Below are 23,529 nucleotides of genomic sequence, written 5' to 3' on the forward strand. Positions count from 1 at the left end.
GGCCATTCTGCTCAAGTCATATTTTCATGAATAACATGTTGTTGTTGTTTGTTCTCCTTATGTACTTCTAGCTGAGATTGGACTTGTGTTTGGGGTCATCACCTTGGTATAGGTTGACTGCCTGAGACCACTTTGGGATACATAGGTCCTTTTTCAACAGTTCAGTAATGCATCTGGCACTTTATAAGTGATAACCAAGAGCTATCCTGACAAGGATTGCAAAGCGTAGGACTTCCATTATTCTTTCTCTCATTGCTCTGCCCCATCTTCGAAATTCCTGACCAATGACTGAAGAGATCTTTAGTCATGTAGTTTTGTTTACAGGCTTTAGTTGAAATAGAAATCTCCAATAGACGCCAGTCTGACCAAACCCAAGGTTCAGGACTTGATCTGGACTAAATTAAGCACACTCTGTCTGGACCACATGACTTTTCCAGTCTGAATACACCATTAGTATATTTAGTATTTTCATTTGCCTACATATTTCAAGTGATAAAGTTATGCTTTAGACATCGATTAAACTATAATTTCAAACTGTTGACATCAAACCTAAAACAAGATGACCAATTGAGCAATGAAAAAAAAAACAGGTTTGAGATGCTCACTGTAGAATTCGAAAAATAAAAAGTACACACACTTAATTTAACATATCAATAATTTATCGAACTATCAACATTCATCAAGATGAGTATAACCTCAAAACTGGGTAGACAAAAGCATGTTCTTACCTTCATACACAGCTTTGAAGCCTTGTGCACTCACAGCAAAATCTGTGGTAAACCACAAGGCCAATATGGATCCACTACTGACTAAAGGGGAGGGCAGCATGAATCCTGACAACCTGCAAGGAAAAAAAAGAAATTAAGGTTTGGCTTTTCTTTTCCGTTAAAGATGGCACCGGTAGACATAACAAAAAAAGGATTTAAAAGGCCAATTCATAAAACCTGTCAGAAAGTACAGAATAAAAACTAATAAAGATACACCGCCCTGACAGTTTTATTCAACCATCTAAAAACAATTAATGTGGGAAATTAAACAAACACATTTTGATGATTTACTTTACTTGATGAATCTATTTCCATCGAGTATAGACTTCCTACACAAGAAAAAAGGCTGTCATTTAGACATCAGGAATATTTAGGTATTTGAAATATAAACATTGAACAATATAGACAAGCACATGTTGCTGCCCAATAATTTGTGAAGCTTCAAGATCTTTTTCTGACCTATCAGTGTAGAAAAAAAATCCTTGAAATATTGACTCAGAGGAAGTTGGTAACTTCTGTACCAATTCAAACACATTTTATTTCAGTTGCAAAGTTTACAATTTCTCACTTTAGATAACACTAAAATATTAACAATAAAAAAGCTTAAAAAAGAAAAAAACAACAACTTCTCTTAACAGATTTGGTTAAAAAAAATAATAACTGTTAAGAAAAAAGCTTCAACATATTCTACACAAATTACCAAGACACTGCTGAAGCACAATAGGTACAAGTAGTCCTGACCTGTTCAGAAAAAATATGTATTTTTAGAAAGACTATGAAATAAAGAAATGAAGCATAGCTGACTCTAAACACCGGCACATTACGTAGAAAGGAAGGAAAAAATACACAATAATATTCCAAAAAAAGTCATCTTTTTGCATTCTCACAGCAAAAAGCAACCATTTATCTTCTATTTCTCATCCAGGGACGGTATCTGGAGTCACGTTTCTGAGCAAAGGGCTCCACATCTCCATATCTGACAGCCTTGCTTCATGAAAAGAATTTTGTCGCAGGATATGCACACATATAATCAGATTTTACATGGGAACGTTATGTTTTAATGCAGGTGTTAAGTTGTTTTGCAGCTGTGAAAACGATGAGATGCACCCATGTAATCTTTTTTGAAAAAATATTATGTCCGTACTTGAAAAGGATTTGTTGCTGTTGAAATCATTTCTGTTAGCAGAACATCATCTGGTTGTGTAAAAAATATACCCATGCACCTGCAACACTCTGAAGGGAACAGCAATGAATTTACAAGCGTGACTTTTAGGATTGGCAGTTTGGGAGAATGTGTTTGTGCTGAAATTGTGGATTCCTCTCCACACAAACAATATTAATGTATGCATGCTAAGCGCGGAACTTAAGGAGGTTTTTGATCCTCTTTCTAAATCATTTTTAATACACCTTTTCTGTCTTGTCCTTCTTCATTTATCCCAGATGTTGGACAGTTTATACAACATATCAATAGTTTTTACTTAACATATATAAAAGGTGCTCTAGCTCTTGATTCACTTTTCAAGGTGACCAAATGGGGAAAAAAAGAAGTTATCTTTATTTAATGTGATGTATAATTTATTTTGGCAGCAAGGAGGTCACAGATGTGAGCAGCCTCAAAAAATAGATAGTTAGACTTGGTTTAAAATCGAAACACAGGGGAGTGTTGCATAATAGCATGAATGCTAAACCACTTTTACCCAAAAAGCAGAGACAGCCTGCTTGCAATGAACTGCTTTGTTTCAGTTTCACAACCCCCCTTATATCAACCTGGTTGGCATGGTTTAAAATGACCTGTTGTAAAGTAAGCAACAAGTGTTGGGCATTAAAACATAATGTTTGCACAGCTCCAGACTGCCTTCAATAGAAAAAAAACTCTGTTGCACACACAAGAAAATAAAAAAAAAAATAAAATAAAATAAATAAAACAATGCAAAAAAGCTCTCACTCCTCAGCAATGAGGTATTTTCTGTTACTATAGATACTGCACATCTTACATGATTAATTATTTCCTTTACTTTTATGAGGCTTTTGTAGTCCTGTAACACAACAGTAAACAACAGTCATATTGTCAGTCTAGTGGAAACTCCAGTTCTTTAACAAATCAGTAACTTGGCAATAGTTTGTTTCTGTTATTGTTAGGAATGGATGGATGGAATTGGTACTGACTAGTTTTGCAATAAGCCTCTAGTAGTAACTTGATGAAACTATATATTTTAAAACTTCAATTTTCACCAGCATGGAGCAGAACCTGCTCCATGTATGTACTTCAAAACCCGAGTCCTTAAAACTCCTAAAACATCAGACTGTACGTATGACTGGTCTAAATGCAAGATTATGCAAACAAAAGATTACAATTTCTATTTCTTATTGATCCAACTACATGATAACATGTATTTTTTTAAAGAAAATATGTGGCTGAAGAGTAAATAAAAGAAAGCAATTAATGGGGTTTGAGTGTGAAAGGCTGGCACATTGGCATTCTTTAAATCCTATCCTAATTATATCTTTTAAGACAGAAATGGCAATCAGACACAATTTGCTATTTTTTGTTGTAACCTGAGGAACAAAAAATGAATGAATACATAAAACTTAGTTTCAAAAATATATTTTCACGTGAAATACACTTTGGGTAGGCCTGACTTTGTTACCATCACTGAAACATCAAAGTCATTTCTTACTCTTGCTTTTTGTCATGTTTCCTGGCTTTTCTCTACTGATATTTAGCATCAAAACAGACCTTTCCCCATACGACTGTCATAATTATTTCTGTCTACCCTATTGATGGATACATTAAAAAAAAAATTGAAATTTGAAATTAGCATTTTTTGCAAGACAAGCTGTCTTTAGAGAATACTTGGATAAACAGAGCATAACCATTTTTGGTTTGTGTTTTGGTTTGTGCATGTTTTCTTACCTCTACTGAGCTTTAAAGTAATGGTCTCGATAAATGTTTGCACCAAGAAAAATAAAAAAAAAGTTGAGCATGACTGTGCCATGTGGCTATTAGTTATACAACCTTCTTGGATATCAGGGCAAAAAAGTTTAATGCGTCTCCTTTTCCTAATTATTGAGCAGTGCATGAACTCTGAGATCCCCCTAAAAGTTTTATTTAACTTCAAGTTTGATTTTACTTCACTAAATAATCTTCATCCTGAATCACAACAGAAAAAGTTAATTCTGTGGTCAAATGCAATATAGTTCATCTTTTGATGTATTGTGTGTTTTTCTGGTGCAATTTTGCACTTTTTTCCCTTTTTTTTACGTTACAGGTCCAAAAAAGTGCGTAAATGTTATTGTCTGTCAGAGAAAAAGTGAATAAAGTTTATAGTCAGAGGTTTTACAGCCTTAAAGCATCTGTAATGATAATTTGCATATTTCACCAATTCAATTCCATTTTATTCATATAGCCCAACTTTACAAAACAATTGTCTCACAGTATTTGTACTTTCAGAACCTAAATCCAGCATAAGTGAGATACGACTTTACCATGTAATTTTTTCACATCGAATCTTATGTTCATATTTATGAAACACCAGTTAGAAAATGATTCTTACTGAAATATAAAAAAAGATAAAAATACTTTTGGATAAAAAAGTTGATCCAAAATTATTGCACCTTGGTGAGATAGATCTGGCAGCTACAGGAGAAAAAAATACACAGTTCTCATAATAAATATGCAGTTTAGGTTCCATGACAAGATATATAACATTACAGCAATTCTGAGATAATTGAATATTGGAAAGATTATTCTTGCTCTGGAAATCTATTTTATTGAGTGGAGCATTCTGCAGTTTGGAAGTGCTAACTTAATTTGAACAGATGTCTACTGTGTAAAGTTTAGGATAAAGTTTGATTGATTGATCATGCTGTTGTGACCACAACTTCTTCTTAGTTATACTGGTAAGGTTTTCTGAGCTGTGAGAGAGTAGGGCCACTAAACCAACAACTCAAGCAACTACTTTTTTTTTTTTTTTTTTTTTTTTTACTTAAGTTGTACATAAACCCTTAATTTCACAATTTTTCATTATAGATTTAAGATAAAAACTATCATACTTAATGTGCCACAGGATTTTTGTGGATTATACCTATTTTTCATTATATTCTACAAAATATGCAATGTGTGCTGCTTGCCTCGTTCATACACTTTTTTTCTTAAACAGGAAGAGAATTACCACATTCCAAGCTACAATAAATCACCTTGATGGCTCACAGGGGACAGCCAATACATTCTCACAAGAGCATTTCACCAATCAAGAAATAAAATGTGAAAAATTAAAACAGAAGCACATTTTACTCTTACATTTTTAATTTCATGGACATGTGAACCTTGAAGGACGCTTCCCCTCAGGCCAAGGTTCGTCTTTCGACTGGTCAAAGACTTAAGAGAAATCCTAGGATGGGGCAGCTATTGATTACTGAGGCATGGGCTATACACATGACTTATTTTTCTTTTTTTTTATGATTTTTATCATTCTCTCTGGCTAAGTATGCAATTTCATGAATATTTCACTGGGCAACCTGCTTTTTTGCCAATTTGAGTATCTTTTAAAAGCTCTATATAAATAAAATGTGTTATTATTATTATTATTTAAATAATGCCACAACAGTAAAAAGCACAGTTTAAGTGAGAACCAGAGCAAAGTATTTTTTGCCATATAATCTTTCCAAATGCCTAGCAGTTTTGGAAATTTTAGAGAAACCAAATACTTCCTCTTCATAATACTGGTCACACGACATCCCATTCTTTGTTACATTAATTGCAAGTCAGCCAACCTGATTCTGGTGGTCACACCAGGAAAAACAGCAAGCCCTAGCTGATCCCAACAAATGTCCAATGAGGCTGAGGTCAGGAATGTTGGCAGGTCACTCCGTCCTCCCCAATCCAAAATTCTAGAGGAAGTCTCTGATTAACCCTGCTCTGTGGGTGAGCAATTGTCATCCCAGATGATACAGTTTAGTCACCACACTCTAAAGATGTGAGATTTCAACTGGTTGCACAATTTTGTCTCAATTTTTCTCTGACCAAAAGAAAAAAATGTTGTTGGTTTTGTCCTGGTGGTAGTACCAGTGCGTAGCTGGTTCTTTGCTTTCAAAGAATCATCTTTTTTTCCCACAAATATGGATCCAAGTCCTTGTGTGAGCTTAACTGTCTGTTTACTTCCAATGTCCTACGGGTCAAAAATTACCCATCCTACCACAGCTGAAAATGAAGCAACTTCATTGTATTTTAAATCTAAAATCTATCGTGCATCATGAAACAACCCATTCCTTATGAATTGAATTGAATTTATTTAATTTTCTTATTTATTTATTCATTTTTTACATAATACAAAGGAAGTGTGAGTATGAAGCTGTGTATATGTGTATATTACAGAGAGTTTTGACGTGGCTTTTGAACTTTTCTGATACTGTTTTTGTCATTCACGGGTCAAAAAAGACCCAGTAGACAATCGTTGCTCCTCAGTGATGAACAACTCAGATATAAATAAACAAAAATAAAGCTTCACTTTTTCTAATTATAGGAACCCTTTAGGAAAGAAACATAACATTTCAAGTTAGAAAAGGATTAATTTGGGTAACGGACATTAATTTGGGTAACATTTACACCCACAAGACAACACAAGAGTTAACTATAACTACATGTACCCAGGTGACCACCTTTAAAGACTCACTCTGATACTCCATCCATCCATCCATCCATTTTCTTGACCGCTTCTTCCCTTTCGGGGTCGCGGGGTGCCGGAGCCTATCCCGGCTACTGATGGGCGAAGGCGGGGTACACCCTGGACAGGTCGCCAGTCTGTCACAGGGCCTCAATCACACCCATTCACTCACACAGTCATACCTAGGGGCAATGTAGAGTCACCAATTAACCTATGAAGCATGTTTTTGGACGGTGGGAGGAAGCCGGAGTCCCCGGTGAAAACCCACGCATGCACGGGGAGAACATGCAAACTCCACACAGAAAGGTCCCAGCCGGGATTTGAACCGGGGCCTTCTCGCTGTGAGGCGAGAGCGCTAACCACTTGCGCCACCGTGCAGCCCACTCTGATACTCCTTTAATCTATTTTCAAAAGTGTCCCCAGTGGTCTTTTAATTATTATCACGCTGTTTGTAGCCAAAATAAATTTAAAAAACTGTTATTTTGTAGGACATAGTTTCTGCAGAGTATCAGAAGTTAATTAGAAATTTGACTCTAAGTTGTGGGAAGGACCACTGGTGCAGTGCAACCCCCACTTTTTTCTTCCACATTGATGAGAGAATGGAGCAAGAAGTCTATGTTCGCCCAGGGTATTTTCTACACCACAAATAAGCTATTTTTCTAACAGCATTTTTTTAATTATTTGCTGTTGATTGACAACAATTTCAATCAAGAAATACTCTGTGCATGCATTTTTAAGCTTTATTTTTCTTATATATGTTCTCCATCATCAGAAAAATACCAAAATAACATGTTGAAAATACCAAAAACACATTTTTTATTGGACTGGGTCTTTAAGGATTAAGTTACATCAGTTTAATAATGATTTGATTCTTGTTAGAAAGCACTTTTGAGAGGCAGGAATCAGTAAAAAACAAAGAACCGGTGCAAAGTCAGGCTCCTGCTCCGCTCCAAACTAGCTTTCAAACAGCCCTGGTGGAAAACCACTGTCTTTGCTGAGATTATTTTGGATGATGACAAACCTAATTTTCCCAGTGAATGAGATGCTGCCCACAACGTTATGCTGCCTTCACAAAAGACGGTAAACTATTGTTACAGCAATCAGCAGTGCCTTCTCTGCGGTGTCTCCACATGTTAACCCCACGATCCAAGCAGTAATGGCAAAGGACAGTCATGACAAGTTTCCTGGCAGCACTATGACACCGGAGATCAGCTATGTGCAGATTTTCCTGGATTGTTTGAATTGTCAGCCTTATCATCCTGCAAACCTTGACCGAATGTCTGCAGAAGGAATATATTCGCTACCTAAAGGCTCACTTTAAACAATTCAGGTAAATTAAATGCAGCAATTAAAGTTCCCCTTTTCCATGACCCTGTTCGGATCAGTCAAAAGTGGCGTGCCAATTCTTGGAGAAGACGCCTACTAACCGCTGCAGCAGGGCCCCTGCTCACAGGGAGAACTGGAAGCTCAAAACTAGTCAAAAGCATCAGAAATATAAGCTGTTTGACATAGGCATAAAAAAAAATTGCATTTTTTTTCATGGATGCAGCTCACATCCTCAGCCCTGCTGCTCCTCATGCAAATACATGTTTCTTGCAAATATGGCACAATTCTTCTTGAGAAAGAGGTTGTCAGAGACATAAAGATTAATTGCGTTGAAGCATGGTTAGTGACTTTGTTTTTTGTTTTTTTACACATTTGCACATTGTCACAAATAATGACTCCCCTTCCTATTTAAATACATTGTTATTTTTGAATAAAGGGATGAACAATTAAACGCTCACTGAACAGAAACATTGATCTGCAATGTTTTATACATACAAATGATATACATGTTAGGGTTTCTAAATTATTAAAACTGACTTTGGGAGAAATGTACCAGTATGTGCATGAACCCAAGAATAAACATTATTCATCCTTTTTCTGTCAATTTGGGAACACTGTGTGTTTTTAGCATGTTGTTTAAGCACTTTTCTCATGATGGAGGACTCATATGAAGACAACTAGGCTCAAAATTGCATTTCTGGGTGTTTCTTTATTCAAATTGTTGTGAATCAACAGCAAACAAACAAAAAAAAAAAAAATGCAGTTTGAAAAAGTGCTTATTTGTAATGTAAAAAATATTCTGAGTGGGCCACCGATTCCCTAAGCTGGAAGGGAAAGGGTGCTCCATACCAACAATCCAGCCCACAACTCAAATTTCTAATGAACTACTGCTACTCTACAGAAACTTTGTCCAAGAAAACGACACAGTTATTATTTTTGTACTTAAAACAGCATAAATGTAATTAAAAGACCACTGGAACTACTTTTACAATAGATCAAAATTTGATCAGAGTGAGACTTTAAACTATAACAGCCGATGTATACCTGATAATTCATGGCGTGCACACAGGTAAACACACGTGCATGCGCAGTCACACAAGATTGTTAGTCAGTCAGTCAGACAGACAGGTAATAAGAAGTAATCGTCTTGCTGTCGCTGCATCAACGGACGAACAAGATTCCATTTCCCCCATACAGCTCAGTTTCACCTTTGTGTTTGTCTGTTTCTTCCCCCCTCTGCACCTCAATCCCCTCCCTCCCATGAACTTTCTGCTCTTTTCATCTCCCCTAATCAGGCAAACATACCGATCCTATGGCCGCTTGACATTTATCTTTAAAAAAAGGATTTTAAGCAAGCAGCATTTTGAATATTTAACTGTTTATCCAGTTGATCAAACTGTCCACCCAGTCGGCCAGCTAATGTAATCAGACAGCCGCTCGGGGATTTTAGCCAGTCTGGTATTTACAATATATCCACCAACCAGTGAGGCTCCATGCATTCCTTATTGCTGCTTCATCCAACTGTTTGATTACCCATCTGTATCCGTCTGTTTCAGTCGACCCTCTAATTCTGGCTCATTCCATCAGGCTGTCAGCGTGTCACATGCTGATATACTCCAATAAAGATTACGCTATAGGCTGAATGGTAAAACATGCTGCAGTTTAAAATTGGGCCATCCATTCCCACGCAACTGGAAAAGGAAATTTAGAGAAAGAATAAAGCAGGTGACTCACTCTACACCAAAAAAGAATGTACAGAAGAAAGCAAAATAAAGTGGCTTGTCTCCATCACTTCTAGTAGACATTACACATGTACAGGATGCTGTAGGTCTTGTAAACATTTGTTCTCTACAATTTTGTTTTCACTGTGTTGTAAATGGTATAGAAAGAGGAACAGATAATTGAAACTGCTGTGTGTAAAGTTTAAGATCAGTGTTAAAAACCCACTCCAATGAAAATCATCTTTCTTACGTTTCTTGTAGCATTTTTCTCATAGTAGAGGACCTATATATATAGATAGATAATGTATGATTAAAATTTTAATTCAATTTTTAATTCAAATTGCATTTGATCAGAAAACTGGATGCTTGAAAATATTTAGACGAATAGAACGGGCGTGCCAAAGTCCTCTCTCAATCTGCGTGCACTCTGGCCGCCCCATGGCACGATTAGATGTGCAAGAAATTAAGCGTGTTCAACACTTGTGCTGTAGCTAATATCAGTTCTAACTGGATTTGGCTGAAAACTGTATGGCCGGATTGATCCAGTATTGGTTGTGGTCGTTTTTGCAAAGCTAATGTTAGCTTGAGGCTATAAGCTCGAGGGTGAGTGTGTAAAAAGAGCTCTCAGCGAGATCTCAGTCCCGCCCACAATCCAGAATTGTATTTCTTGTTCAAGTTCAAGTTCAAACAACTTTATTTATCCCCGAGGGGCAATTCTGTTTTTTGTGAGCTATTGCTGCTGGGCATAAAATAACGTCTTAAAAAACCTTGATGACTTTTTGATTTGTGTTTGAAACTTCATAATCATAAATGCAAAATCAACGGGTAATGCACAAGCTTTTTTAGACATAAAGATGATGGACAAAAAATTCAATGTGTGAATACCGTTCGGTGTGAACTCAGCATCCATCCATCCATCTACTTCTGTTCATCCAGAACTGTCACACACAGTCTAAGCAAAGTTGCCCAGACTTCCCTCTCCCCAGCCACTTCCTCCAGCTCCTCTGGGGGGAACCCCAAGGCATTTCCAGGCCAACTGAGTGACACAGTCTCTCCAGAGAGTCCATTGTCTTCCCCAGGCCTCCGTCTCGTGGGACATGCCCAGAAGACCTCCCCAGAGAGGCGTCCAGGAGGCACCCAGACCAGATGCCCAAGTCACCTCAACTGACTCTACTCAATATGGAGGAGAGACAGCTCTACTCCGAGTTCTCTCCGAGTGACCAAGCTTTTTACCCCATCTCTAAAGGAGCGCCCAGCCACCCTACGCAGCATTATGTCAGTTGTTCAGAAGAGTCACATTTTTTCCCCCAAAAGTGTAACTTGTATTTTTTGACTGCTTTGACTTACAATGAGGAGTGACTTATACTGTGAAAAATATGGAAAATCCACCAATGTATAAGTGCAGAGCAAAAGGAAAAAAACAGGACACTTTTACTCGTATGAGTAAAGACAATGCCAAATCTCAACAAGATATTGAAGAAAATCTGTTGTTTAATTAAAAATATATATAAGAAAGAAACACTTCTTTTATTTTAACAAATTCCCAATATTATCAAAATGAGAAGGTCAAAATTTCAAAATGTAATAACTAGTAAATAACAGCACCAGTTGGAAATTTTGTTTCAGCTCACACAGAGATAACACATAGTTTAGAAGCAATTGTATTAAATACTAAACAGCAATACACCTTATTTAGTTTTAAACTCTAAACTTCACCAAAAGGTATTTAGGAATTACTAAAGCTTGAATATTTTTTGTTCTTTTTCATATTAGCATTTGTGTTTCTAAATCAGAATCCTTGGACCTTTACTCCTTCTTGGCACATTTCTACTAAGTATGGCTCACTAGTGGCCCACCATGCATACGGTTCAAATAGCTTTCTGAATCTCTCTGTATTTCAATCTGCCAGCTCAAGTGGAACAGATTATATATGAATGCAGAGAATACACAGCATGGATGTTTGGTGTCTAGGCCCTGACCTCTTCACTTCCCACCAGGAAGCACCAAGCAGGGAGAACAGCTTTCAAAGGCTATATGAGTCACATGAGAGAAGTGGCTGCGAGCATGCTACAGCAGCAGAAGAGTGAGCAGAGTATGACTGCTTTAGTAAGTGCCATGTTAAAAATGATTTGGATGGACATCGGTTTTAGTCAAGGGGGCACAACATGTCATTTAAGCTTCATTTAATCCCAGGTTAATGAAACGGAAGGTAAAAGGACAGAAATGCTTTAACTGTGTAAAACTCTGTGGATTATTTAATTAAATACTAATAATAACTCAGTGACATGCGATAGGTGCTTTAGGGACAGATCATTTGTATATCTTGTTATCTTATTTTCAGAACTAAAATGCCAATTAATAAACACTGTAGGGATTTGATATTTTATTTTTCACGAATAAAATTGACAACCTAGAATATGAGTTCTTCATCTAGATAATCACTATTCATATCTGTATTCTTATGTATGTGTTGGCTTTTATATAATTATTAAATAAATGAAACTTTGGCTCCCAAAACCTTAGTAGATGACTGCAGTATCCTCAAAAAGTCGCTCATAGCATTCACTTTTTTATTAGCTAACACCAGATTTAAACTAAACTTGTTCTAGTAAATGCTCTATCTCTGCTTGAACTGTTTGTTTTCTCCCATCATTCCAGGGTCTGATCGGATTTTTAAGAACTTAATGAAACCAGAGCTACATACATACATGAATTCTCTCAGTTGAAAAGACAAATAAAAAGAGTCCTGGAGGGAGAAAGTGAGGGTAGATGATAGAAAGAAATCCAAGAGCACACCGGCACTCTAAAAACCACATAACGTAACTAACAGCTTAGTGATGGAGGTTTTTGTTCTTGACTTGAAAACAGCAATACAACATGACTGTAATATTACCTTCATATCAGCTGTTGATTCTTGACAAGTTTTCAGTTAAATCTGGTATTTGTCATAAACGGTGTTAGTGTTTCACTGAAGCTGATCCAACATTAGATGAAGTGTAATTTATAAAATCTGTCATCATGTCGTTTCTGTGTTTATTCAATATAAGTCCTAAAAGAGATGACATGATGAACATTAGATTATTTGGATAATTAATCGTAAGAGGAAAACGCTCAAAACCTGGAGGAGGATTTTGGAGTTTAAATGAGGTTTCAAATATTACATTATCTCCTGACAACGAAAAAGTCCTATGCTTCTGTAATCTTGAACGTACATTTTCTAGAAATAAACAGTGAACTCAACTTTTATAGAAAAGCAGTACAATTTAAGTGACAGACCCAGAAACTGATGGATTCTCAGTGGTCATGCTGCACTGCCCATATAAAAACACCCACAGCTCATCAGAGTCACAGCCTGTGCCGTCACTGAGTGGTTTGTGAGGTAAAGTCAGGAAGAGAGGACAGACGGTGGTCCCCCTCTTTGTGCTCCAGATTGTTCTTCAAAAGCTTTGTTTTTTTTAGAGCTGAAGGCTGGAGAATATGAAAGATTGCGATTTCACTACGCACCGAGGCTTGCTCAGTAAAGAGAGCTTCAGCTGACCTGTATCTGTGTGTACATGTCATCTCTGACTCCACCACTCTTGTCCCTTTCTCGAATACTCTTCTTAAGTATTTTATTCATAGATGGGGTCTGTTGAAATGACTCTCTTTCATGTATCTGTCAACCCGTTCATAGCAGGTCCAAAGTTGGTGCAGGGATTCCAGCGACTGAAAACCTCGAGGAGAAAGGCAACGGGAAGTGGTTCAATCTCTATTTGCATTTACATATAACTCCATTACAAAGGTTAAATCAGTGTATCTTTTGTGTGGATGTGCATGTCAGAGTGGATCTAAATGTTTGCCTTCGAGTTCGTGATATCTGATGTGTTAGCCTATTTAAAACATTACACAGCGTTCTTTCTTTTATCGCGGCGGGATACCATTCACAAAAAAAAAAAAAAAACAACAGGTGAAATCCACAAAGTAGGATTACAAATGTTTGAGACAGTAAAATCCCTCACTACACACTTTATACACTTTTCTCAGGCAGGTATGAGGATTTTCAAACTTTTCTCTCTTCTTAAAACTCTCAAAGCTCAAACCTTCACAGAAAAATAATTCTAGTTTTTAGAATGAAAAAAAGATCTGATTGCCATCAAAGATTTATGTAACTCTGGCAAGCTGCTCATGATATATATATAGGGGACACATCACAGAAGAGTTTGAGTGATTATCTCAACAGCCAATCAGAACAAAGAACTAAGTGGTGTTTAAAAAAGAAAACTTGTACTGAAAAACCTGCAAAACAGCAAGATTGTGAAAGGTGAACTGTGACAGAGCGAGGAATCATTGTAATAGATTATTAAGTACGTATAAAATTTTAGTCTGTGTACCTGTGTGCTTTGTATTGTATACTCTCTAACAAGATAAAGTAAATGTTAAAAAACAGCTTGATAATGATTGAACTTTCTCACAGAAAAATAAGTCAGTCAAATCCTGAGTGCAATTAGGTTCTGTTTTTCCTCACTAACGCTTTAAAATGGGACTTATATTGTGATACAGAGTGAACTGTCATAGTTCTAACACAACTTGGAAGCACAAAGCAATGATGTATGATAACTAGAAGAAAAATACAACAGCCCACTCAACATGTTCAGTTATGGTTTAAGACCTAAAGCTTTTCACAAATTGATGTCTCAACCATTAAGTCTATGGTCTCAACAGATCCTTTTTGAGTGCATGACTTGTTTAGGGTGTTTTCATACTTGGACATATCAGTTATATGTGGGATGCTGGAAATTGTCACACCCTTTTGATCTGTTTTTTCCAACAAGCTGAAAACAGATCAAAGCACCTGGGGAAATGTTTAGCTCCTTTTAAGACACTTCTGCTCAATATAGCTACTGACCAGGAAACAAACAAACAAAAAAAATAGTAGTTAGTTCTAATAAACCTCTAAATTAATTTAGAGAAAATGTGTTTATTTTGGGTTGTGGTTATTTATTTATTCCTGTAATGGACAGAATTTAGCTCATTTATTAACTGTTAATTCCTTTTTTTTTTCCATTTGCTGAATAGTTTCTCTGCATTTTTTACTTTTGCTAAATTACAACGCTGACAAAAAGACAAATTTTAGTGCAGACCAGGTGTCATTTGTTCAGCTTGCACTAAAGTTTAAGGACATTCCCTATCTGTCAAACACAGCAAACTGTAGAGTGGACAAGTGTAAATAAGTCTTTAGAATTATTTTACCGTTGAAATGTCCACCACATTGATTTTTTTTTTATTTTTTATTTTTTAATGCAGATTCATGATAGCTATTCCACAGCAGTGAAGGATAAAGTCAAATCAACAGATGCACACGTGGACTTGGATAAAATTATTACTTTGGCTATCTGTACATATTTTGTAATAAAGATATTAATTTGATACATCAATTGGGAAAAAGTGACCAAACTGACAATGTTCCTGACACAATCGTTTAAGTGTTAGACCTATGGGTAGCGGGGATGGTACTGATCTTTTAGAAGATAGACAGGAGCCAATAACCTTTTGAGCTGCAACAAGAGCAGTTTTCTCTCTGCTCTGGTGCAAATAGATAGACCGCCCACTGAAAATATTGGTCAGTGGTCAACAGTGTTTGAAAGAACACATTGGGTTTCTGAGAGAGATTGCTCTTCGTTAGGATGTGCAGTCAGTAAAATCCTTGCTGTGTCTTCAATATAGGTTCTGTGGGTTTTGTGCTCTGGGTCATGATCCCCTCTGTGCACACCCAGGAACCAAATGCCCCAAAGCCAATAGGAAATTTCCTAAAGTTCTTTCAACATAAAATCTCACGCGTAAACTCACAAACTCCTTACAAATCGTTAGAGGTTCTACAAATATTTAGGGAAAGCTGATGCTGCCAAACTGCACCAGCAAGGCTTTGTGTGCTTAGACTTTGATAATGCCTCTTCTGAATGTGAAAAAGTCAATGAAAACTGGCTTTATGCCTGACATTGGCTCATTTCCATGACTAATGTGGGACACTTGGATGCTAAACATAGAGACTTGTTCAAATGTGTTTACCTGCAACTAAAAAAACAATCAAAAAGTAGAAATAGATGCTGCATAAATGATCAAATCAGAAATCAATGATCAAGCCCACTTTGTGGTGGTCAAACTGAACAGCTGCTTATGAATACGTGTCAGAGCAGTAGCTGGAGCCCTTTATCTCCTCAAACGGGTTGAAGTCTATCCCAGATTACATTTGGCTACATACATGGCAAACCGTGGACAGCTCATCACAGGGAAGACCAAAAAAATCTAATTTTAAAATTCACACCTACAGTAAATATAAAATATATCTAATAAATTATTCATGTATTTAGGCATTGAAGCCAGAGGACCTGGAAAAACTCAACAAAAAACACAAAAAAAGGCACCAGTAAGTAAACCCGGAACCTTCTAAAAACATTAGCTTGAAACACATACTAATGTTTTATTTTAGCTTCATATTTATTTTAACTCAAATACTTTTGTTTCAAGAAGCGATTACCAACACATTTCTAACCTAAATTCGAAGGTGAATTCCAATACCTAAAATAATTCAAATTTAAGCAAGACACAAATGTATTTCTCTCAGACGATTTTAAGAATGTATTTTTAATTTGCATTACAAAGTAGCAATTTTATTTCATTCTTATATTTGCTGTATCAGCATTAAATGTTGGCATTTCAAAATCAAAAAGGTTTTAATGCTTAAGAGTCTTGAACTTAAAGTCATAAAATCAAAAAGTTTTTTGACAAAACTGTAAATCAACAAAGAAAAAAGTGCAGAAGAGATGTGACAGCTCATTTTAAAATGTAATTATGGCTCATGCCAGCTTCCCTGACACAAGTCTGCTCTTTTAGAGACACTTGCACATATGTGGGCAGTGCTTTTGCATATTGTTTGACTCACTTTGCTGCAATGCTTAATTAACAATACATTTTGCATATCCATATGTTTACATGCCTTTATCCACATTGAATCAGGTTTCTCAAAATTGAAAACAAAGCAGTATTGATTGAATGTCTAGCAATCAAACTCAAACTCCAGAGTGAGACATTTTCTTATTAACTTTTGTCTAAAAACTTAACATAAATAAACAAATATGCACTTTCCTCAAACTGCTTCTGCATTGTTCTAAAAAAAGGTCTGCCACTAGAGTACATGTATTGTCTATGGGGAATAAATGTGTCCATTTGATTGCATTGAAAAGCATGTAATGTGGTACTATGGAGGAAGTGAACGCAGAGACCCACCGGACCAAAGTAGGCCAACCTACCCTTTAAAATACACACATGGATGCACACACACACATTTAATGCTCACACAACCAACATAAACACCACTCCTTCCATCCACTTTGGGAGGGAAAAAGGCATTATTTGACAGACCATTAAAAACGATTCTCTATGCTACTGAGAGACAGTAAGAGGAAGAGAAGGGGAGAAAAGGAGAGACGGGCGGATTAAAGAGAGGAAATGAGAATTAGGAGACCCCCCACCCCATCAACCCTTACTCCATTACTTCCTCCACACGGTCCCTCTCACCGTCTCATTCTCCGCTCTTTTTATCTCCTTCAGGGTTGTTTAGAAACCCATGACATGTGTCCTTTGCATGGCTGTGCGAGTGTGAAGTAAGTCAAATATTTCTGACAAGGTGTGAACATTAAAAGCTTCTGCAGCCACTTCCACGCACAGGCCTGAGGGAAGGACACCTTCACTTTTCAATGTACGTGCATATTCACATGCTGTGTGTGCACACAAACATTTAGGGTACGCACACACACACACTGGAGAGGAGATAAAAGAGAAGATTAAGTGAAAAGCATCACTTAACAGAACGTCACTTGCCGTCTACCCGCACAAAAAAGGTAAACCAAGGCCACTGACAGCAGCACCGCAGCAGGTGGAAGGATATGGCATTTAAATGTCGGTGTACCTCCATGAAGCTTCTTACTGCCACATACCTAGTCCTGGAAACGGTTGCTTGGGTGATTATTAAACAGAGAATTTGTAGGTATGGAGATAATTGTGCTAGTGTCAAAGCAAAAAAGAATACATCACCAAGCACAAACATTTTGCCTTTTTTTTTGTATTTGTCAACTGCAAGATGTCATCTAAAGAATTCCTGTTGTGCACATATGTACATGCACCTTTTGTTGATTTTCTAAAGCCTACTTTTCTACAGCACAGTTGTACAAAGACATTTTTTGTCTTTTTGAGACCAAAAATTATTTCAACAAAGATAAACCTTCTGTTAAAGCTGGAATTTCAGCAATGACAGCTTACAAGTGAGACGCACAGAGAACAGCGGTCGGTAATGTCAGGCAGATAGTCCGTTTGTTCAGAGTGGGTTCACAGATGAAGGCCTAAATTAAACAGCAGATGTGACACAAGGAAGTAGGCACAGAAGAAAGACAAAAGGAATTTTCTGAAAGCTGGCAAGGAAGGCAGCTGCTGAACCTGTGCTCTGCTGCAGATGGAAAACTTTTGGAAACTGGACAGTAAACTCAATAGAAAGTAGTCCTAACTAAAATAAAAATAAAATTATCCTCGGATTAATTATGGAACAGTGTTTTATTAGACAGGCAGTATAGCACTGGTAAAAATTTAAGACATTTAAGGATTCAAATGAAAGAATTTAGTGAATTTTAATTTTTGGAAATGATCAGTGTGTAAAATGAATGCAGGTAATAGGGCGCTCATTGTACTGTAGGGCAAATTATTATTAGAATTTTTTATGATCTTTTAGATTCTTTTTCTCTTTTGTCTTAAGGGTGCTCATTTGTGAGGAGGTTTCAAATGTATTCAATAGTCAGTTAATTAATACACAACTTTTAATTGTTTTCAATGTGGGCTAAAAAAAAAAGGTTTTCTGTAGACGATTTTAGAAAATAGCATAACATTTTTTTCAGTTTGAACCCTTTAACACCTGAGGCGTCGCCAGTGACGCTAAAACACAAAATCTTAAACATACTGTAACTTTTCAAGCGTTAAGACTATCAGCGTAATTTCAGCAGATTTTGAAGGAGAATCTGCTGGTATTATGTTGATCGTGTTAACGGTTAAAGAGTTACAATAAATCAAAGAATATAATTCTGAGAAATTGCAATACAGAGGATATGTGTCATAAATGGCATACCGATAATGAAGTCTAAAACATACACAACTTTTAAAAATAAAGAATGATCAGATTTTATGAACTGAATACTAATATATATTTAAAAAAAAAGACGTTGTTGTTTAGCAGTTAGAAGAAGAGACCTGACTGATGACTAGATTAAAATATTCCACTAACTAGCCTTGCCAAACATAATGACAAACCAGCATGTATTGGAGAATTTTTTAAAATATAGTCTAAAAAGAGTTGGATATCGACTAGCAGAAAAGGTAATATATACAAAAGACATATTGTCTTTAATTATCTTCTTTCCTTCTTTAAACAGAAAAAAAATCAAATAATGTCACAGATTCTGATTTTATTTTGAACCTATTTCACCTCTAATTATAACAATAATGATAATTTTTAATGCTGAGAGTGTCCTGGAGGTAAGTTTTAATCCTTAAAGTACTAATTACAGTGTTATTACATTATAGCATTGAGGCGTAGTGGGAAAAGAAAATCGATGCTTCCATTATTAGCAATTCCAGAAGAAAGCTTAAATGATGCAGTCTGACAGACTGTTACTATTGATGGATTCGACCCATCTCTCCACACGCACCAAAATGTGCATGTGGTTTTTAGCAAATTACTTCATCGCTAATGTGAGTGTGATTGTTAGACATAGAGAGAAATAAGAAAGAAAAACAAAGAAAAAAAAGATTTTTTTAAAGTAAAGTGTAACATGCCAATCCTTACTGAAGTAAGTCTATAGAGTGAAACACGTGAGTGACAGGAAAAAGATTCCCTCCTCCACACATTCACTCATGCTTGTTTGATTGATTGCCACCCTTCTGTTGCAGCTGTAATCCTTCACTGAGCTTTCCAACCAAGACTGTGATGCCGGACAAGCGAGAATCTGGCGTCCTAAGAGGCTTAGAATGGCATAAAAAAAAATCCAGCTCCAATATTAGCATTTTTGAAAACAAAATCTGCATATTTTTAGGCTTGTATTATTGTGCAACAACAAAACTTTAAAAACATTATTTTTGTAGACAGACACAAAAAATAGGCTTTTGTCAATTTTCTGCCATAAAGTATTCACAAAAGGTCACAAGTTGCACCGGTCTAATGATAAATGACTAAAGGAAAAGCATAAGAGGATGCACAGACAAAGAAAAAACATATCAAAAGGCAGGATGTGAAACTGAGCACAAAGCAACAGAGTACAAGGGAGTGCATGTACAAAATAAAACAAAATGAATGCGTCGCTCAAGCTGTGACAAAGACGACACTGAAATTAGCTCTGCTTGGAGCATAGCAGCAATTGAAGATGATTCAGAGTTTTAGTCATGCAGGTGTTCAGAGTGTGAAAAACAGCCAAACTCAGCACAGGTACATAAAAATCGTACCTATATATACCCATCAATCCGTACGCATTTCTTTTATCTTCTCAGTCCATCTAGCTTTTGGTTCCCCTTCTCGCTTCCTCTTAGTTTGCTTCTATCTAGTAATCTTTTCTGCCAGCATCTTCTCCTCATCGCTCTCTTTATCTGATCAGCTAAGATCATCGGCTCCACCATACCATCAGGTTTCCACCCACTTCCCTTGTATTTTGATAGTGCATGTTGCTTTTTTTCTTAAATCCATCAGCAGACGAGTACATGAAGGCAGGAAGAAAGCAAATGTCACACAAATGGACAAATCAGATGAATGTAAATCCCTGATCATCCTTGATTTTTGGTATGGTGGTAGATTGATGTCCATCCTCAGCCCCGTGCTCTTCTGGAATATCTAACCAAAAGTGCTTCAAGACACAGAATTGGATTTCCTCTTCCTAAACACACATGCCACAAGGTAGTCATTTCAAGCTGGAGAAACTAAACAAGAATGAAAAAATGCTAAATGAATTTATTGTGACACACACTTTTTTAGCTGCTCTCAACCCAGGGGGCATAATAAACGAAGGAGGACATGAAGCAAGTCGGAAGAATGCTTTGGGCCAGCATGAAAGTCCCTTTGGAGTCGACACTGATGCGGAGGACTTGAGATGAGACACCGTGGAAGGGGGCTGGGGAGGAGGAGGGCGGCTTCAAGGTGTGGAGGAAGAAATGTTATTTGAAGCTTGACAGCTCATCGTTGATTGGCTGGTGGAAAGTTGCAGTCAGCTATAATTGGATCTCGGCTGATTAGTGATGAACAGATCTACAGCAGTGGTGATGTGCAAGACTAACTGAACTGTAAGGAAAATTCACTAATCTGTTATTTTTTATAACGTCAGATAAACTCTGGTTTATTTTGAAAAATAAGTATTACTCAAAAATCACGTTTTTAAAAGCTGATGTCTGTTTTATACTTCACCTAATGGCTGCAAAAGTCACTCCTTTAAGGATTCTTACAATTACACATGATAGCTTCTGTCTTGTAATGCAAGTAGTCACAAAGTACAAATACGCCAGACGCCTGTGACACTTTGACACTAATGAATAGCCAATGTTCATGCCTTAATTCATTCTGCTAAATAAGAAAAAAATAACAACATAAACCCAAGCACTGTCAAATTATTCTTAAAGCATTCAGTCTGATCATGGAGGATTATGTTACGCTAATGTCACAGTAATGCTGCTTTAACCGCAAAGAAAATATGACATTAATTAATACATAAAAAGAAAAGTAAATCCACTTTTAAACGCTACTCTTGAACTTTAAATGGGGGTATTTTAAAGAGAATGGTAAATCCAAAGTGTTTGGTTAATGTAGAATATTATCAGAGAATGTTGGAGATTTTTTTTTTCTTTTTGTGAATCAGAACCAAACATTTTTTGATTTATAAAATGTATTGCTGAAGTTAAATTTAAAGTCGAGCATAAGCATTACACCTAATTCCAGAAGAAGAAGACAGTATGAGGAAAACTGCACTTTTGACGACAAATGGTTACCTTAAAAAATGTTTCCTTAAAAGAGTTTATAAAATTCCTGTCTGTGAGTTTATAAAGATGTTCGTTTAGTCAGCAATGTATGTTTAGGTTGACCAAGTGTTAGCATTAGCCATCCTATGGGAAATCCCATTAAACCTTAGCATCAAGCTAGCGGATTTTAGCTTTATGTATTGATTTATATATTTATATATTTTATGAATTGATTATTAATCTTTTAAGCTTAAATCGATTCAAATTGGTTAATCGATATTATAAACCCAGCCCTACTCATTTCTAACTTGTATAATTCTGACAAAATATATTAAATGTAGAGTAAAATATTGAACGTTATTTAAAGTTCAGGTTGATTTATTCTGGAATAATATTCCTGCCCTTTTTTATAGTCATGTTAAAAAGTTGTGTTTTTTAACGTTTTCAAAATTTAGTTTTAGTGTGTTCAATAAATGTTCTTTCTATGCAGGTGCAGATCTTGGTGGTAGTAGCAAATATTCAAACGAGAACTTTGAAGGCCGAAGTGGAGAAGGGTTCCGTGTGAACAGCAGTTGAACATGGGTCAGTCGGTCCTTGGTCCACTAAATCTTTTTGGCCTGCAACCTAAGATGGTTTTTGGATTTTGGCCCCCTGTGCAATTGAGTGTGACACCCTTGTTTTAAAGGGACTTTAAATAAAAAAATAAAAAAAAAATAAAAAAACTTTTCTGGTTTTTCATGCACACGAGAAGGTATTTTTCACTTCTCTGTCCCTATTCTATGGTGGCCCTGAAGTGCAAATCATATCAACAGATCACTCATGGTAAAGAAACATTTAAAAGGTCACAATGACAACTAAAAAAGCTAATATTAAAAATAAATAAATAAATAATCCAATCATTGATGACTCATAAATAAGTACTATTCCCAGTTTCCTGTTGTGTTTTTGTTTTGCTTTCTAAAATGTAAAGCTCTTTTTCTAAGATTTGGTTTAATTTTTTAAATTTTCATTGTGATCTTGAGCAGAAGGATTGACTGATTTTGTGATGCGATTTACACTTTAGGGCCACCATTCCTAACTGGCTCCTTATCTACATAGATTTAAGTCCCAACTTTTTTTTTTTGCAAGAATTCAACAACAAATAAAAGTTTCATTGACAATGTTCTAAAGAGATTCACATCCTTTAATTAGAAATAAAGTGTCAATAAAAACTACAGCAAGTTACCTAATAATTATTTTGTATACATGTGAATTCAAAGTTTTTCTTTCTTTTCCTTTAATATCTCTTATACCCATATAATCATCCCCTTTACTGACATACTAAATGAAACTGAAACTGAGGAAACAAATTCAAGCAATTCTTGAATGACATCTGATGCATTTATTAAGATTTTCACAACTTTCTGTTTATCGTCCTATTTTTAAGTTCCTATTTTAAGCATTGCATAACACTCTGATGTGCTTATCTTCTTTTTTTAAAATCACCACTTAGTCCTGTCCAAACCTTCGTTTTTGCATTTCACTCCCCACCTCTCTCTTCCAGCTCTTTTCCTCCTCTCGCCTCAGACAAGACTGGTTGAAATTGGTTAAAATCCAAATCCGATTTAAACATAACATTTATTTGTTTATTTATTTTCTATAAACTCTAAAGTTGGTCCCATGACAGGACATGCGCGCTAACGGAGTAGAAAAATAGGTAGTGACAGACGGCCAGAAGACAGGGGAAATTTTTAGATAAGAAAAAGATGAAGGGCTTGAGAGGGAAGTGTGCTTCTAGGTGGCTCTCTTTGTGACGAATCATCCTGACGCTGATCTGTCAGCTGTCAGTCCTTAATCACAACTCACCCTCAGTTGCTATGGAAACCTTGCAATCCTTTGAGGGAAGAGGAGAAAAAAAAACATAAATTAAAGTCCAGTCAGGTTCTGTGCTGTGCTTCAGTTGGCTACACACTGTAAATAGTGGGATTTGAGTTAAGTAAGTATTAAGTAAAATATATTAGTAACTTAAATTTAATACAATTTAGTATTGCAAGTTTT

The 23,529-nt window shown here is 36.2% G+C and overlaps 1 protein-coding gene across 1 annotated transcript in view; it reads right to left on the minus strand.

The window, feature by feature from the left end:
• The window catches only part of LOC112160491 (CUB and sushi domain-containing protein 1), a gene marked incomplete in the record, with an annotated part of 398,036 nt that overhangs the window by 235,869 nt on the left and 138,638 nt on the right, over positions 1 to 23,529 (minus strand). Inside the window, 1 exon segment of the mRNA XM_024295052.2 lies at positions 729 to 841. Coding sequence (XP_024150820.1) covers positions 729 to 841 — 113 coding nt within the window.

The sequence above is a fragment of the Oryzias melastigma genome, linkage group LG3, assembly GCF_002922805.2.
Source record: "Oryzias melastigma strain HK-1 linkage group LG3, ASM292280v2, whole genome shotgun sequence".
Taxonomy (NCBI): Eukaryota; Metazoa; Chordata; class Actinopteri; order Beloniformes; family Adrianichthyidae; genus Oryzias; species Oryzias melastigma.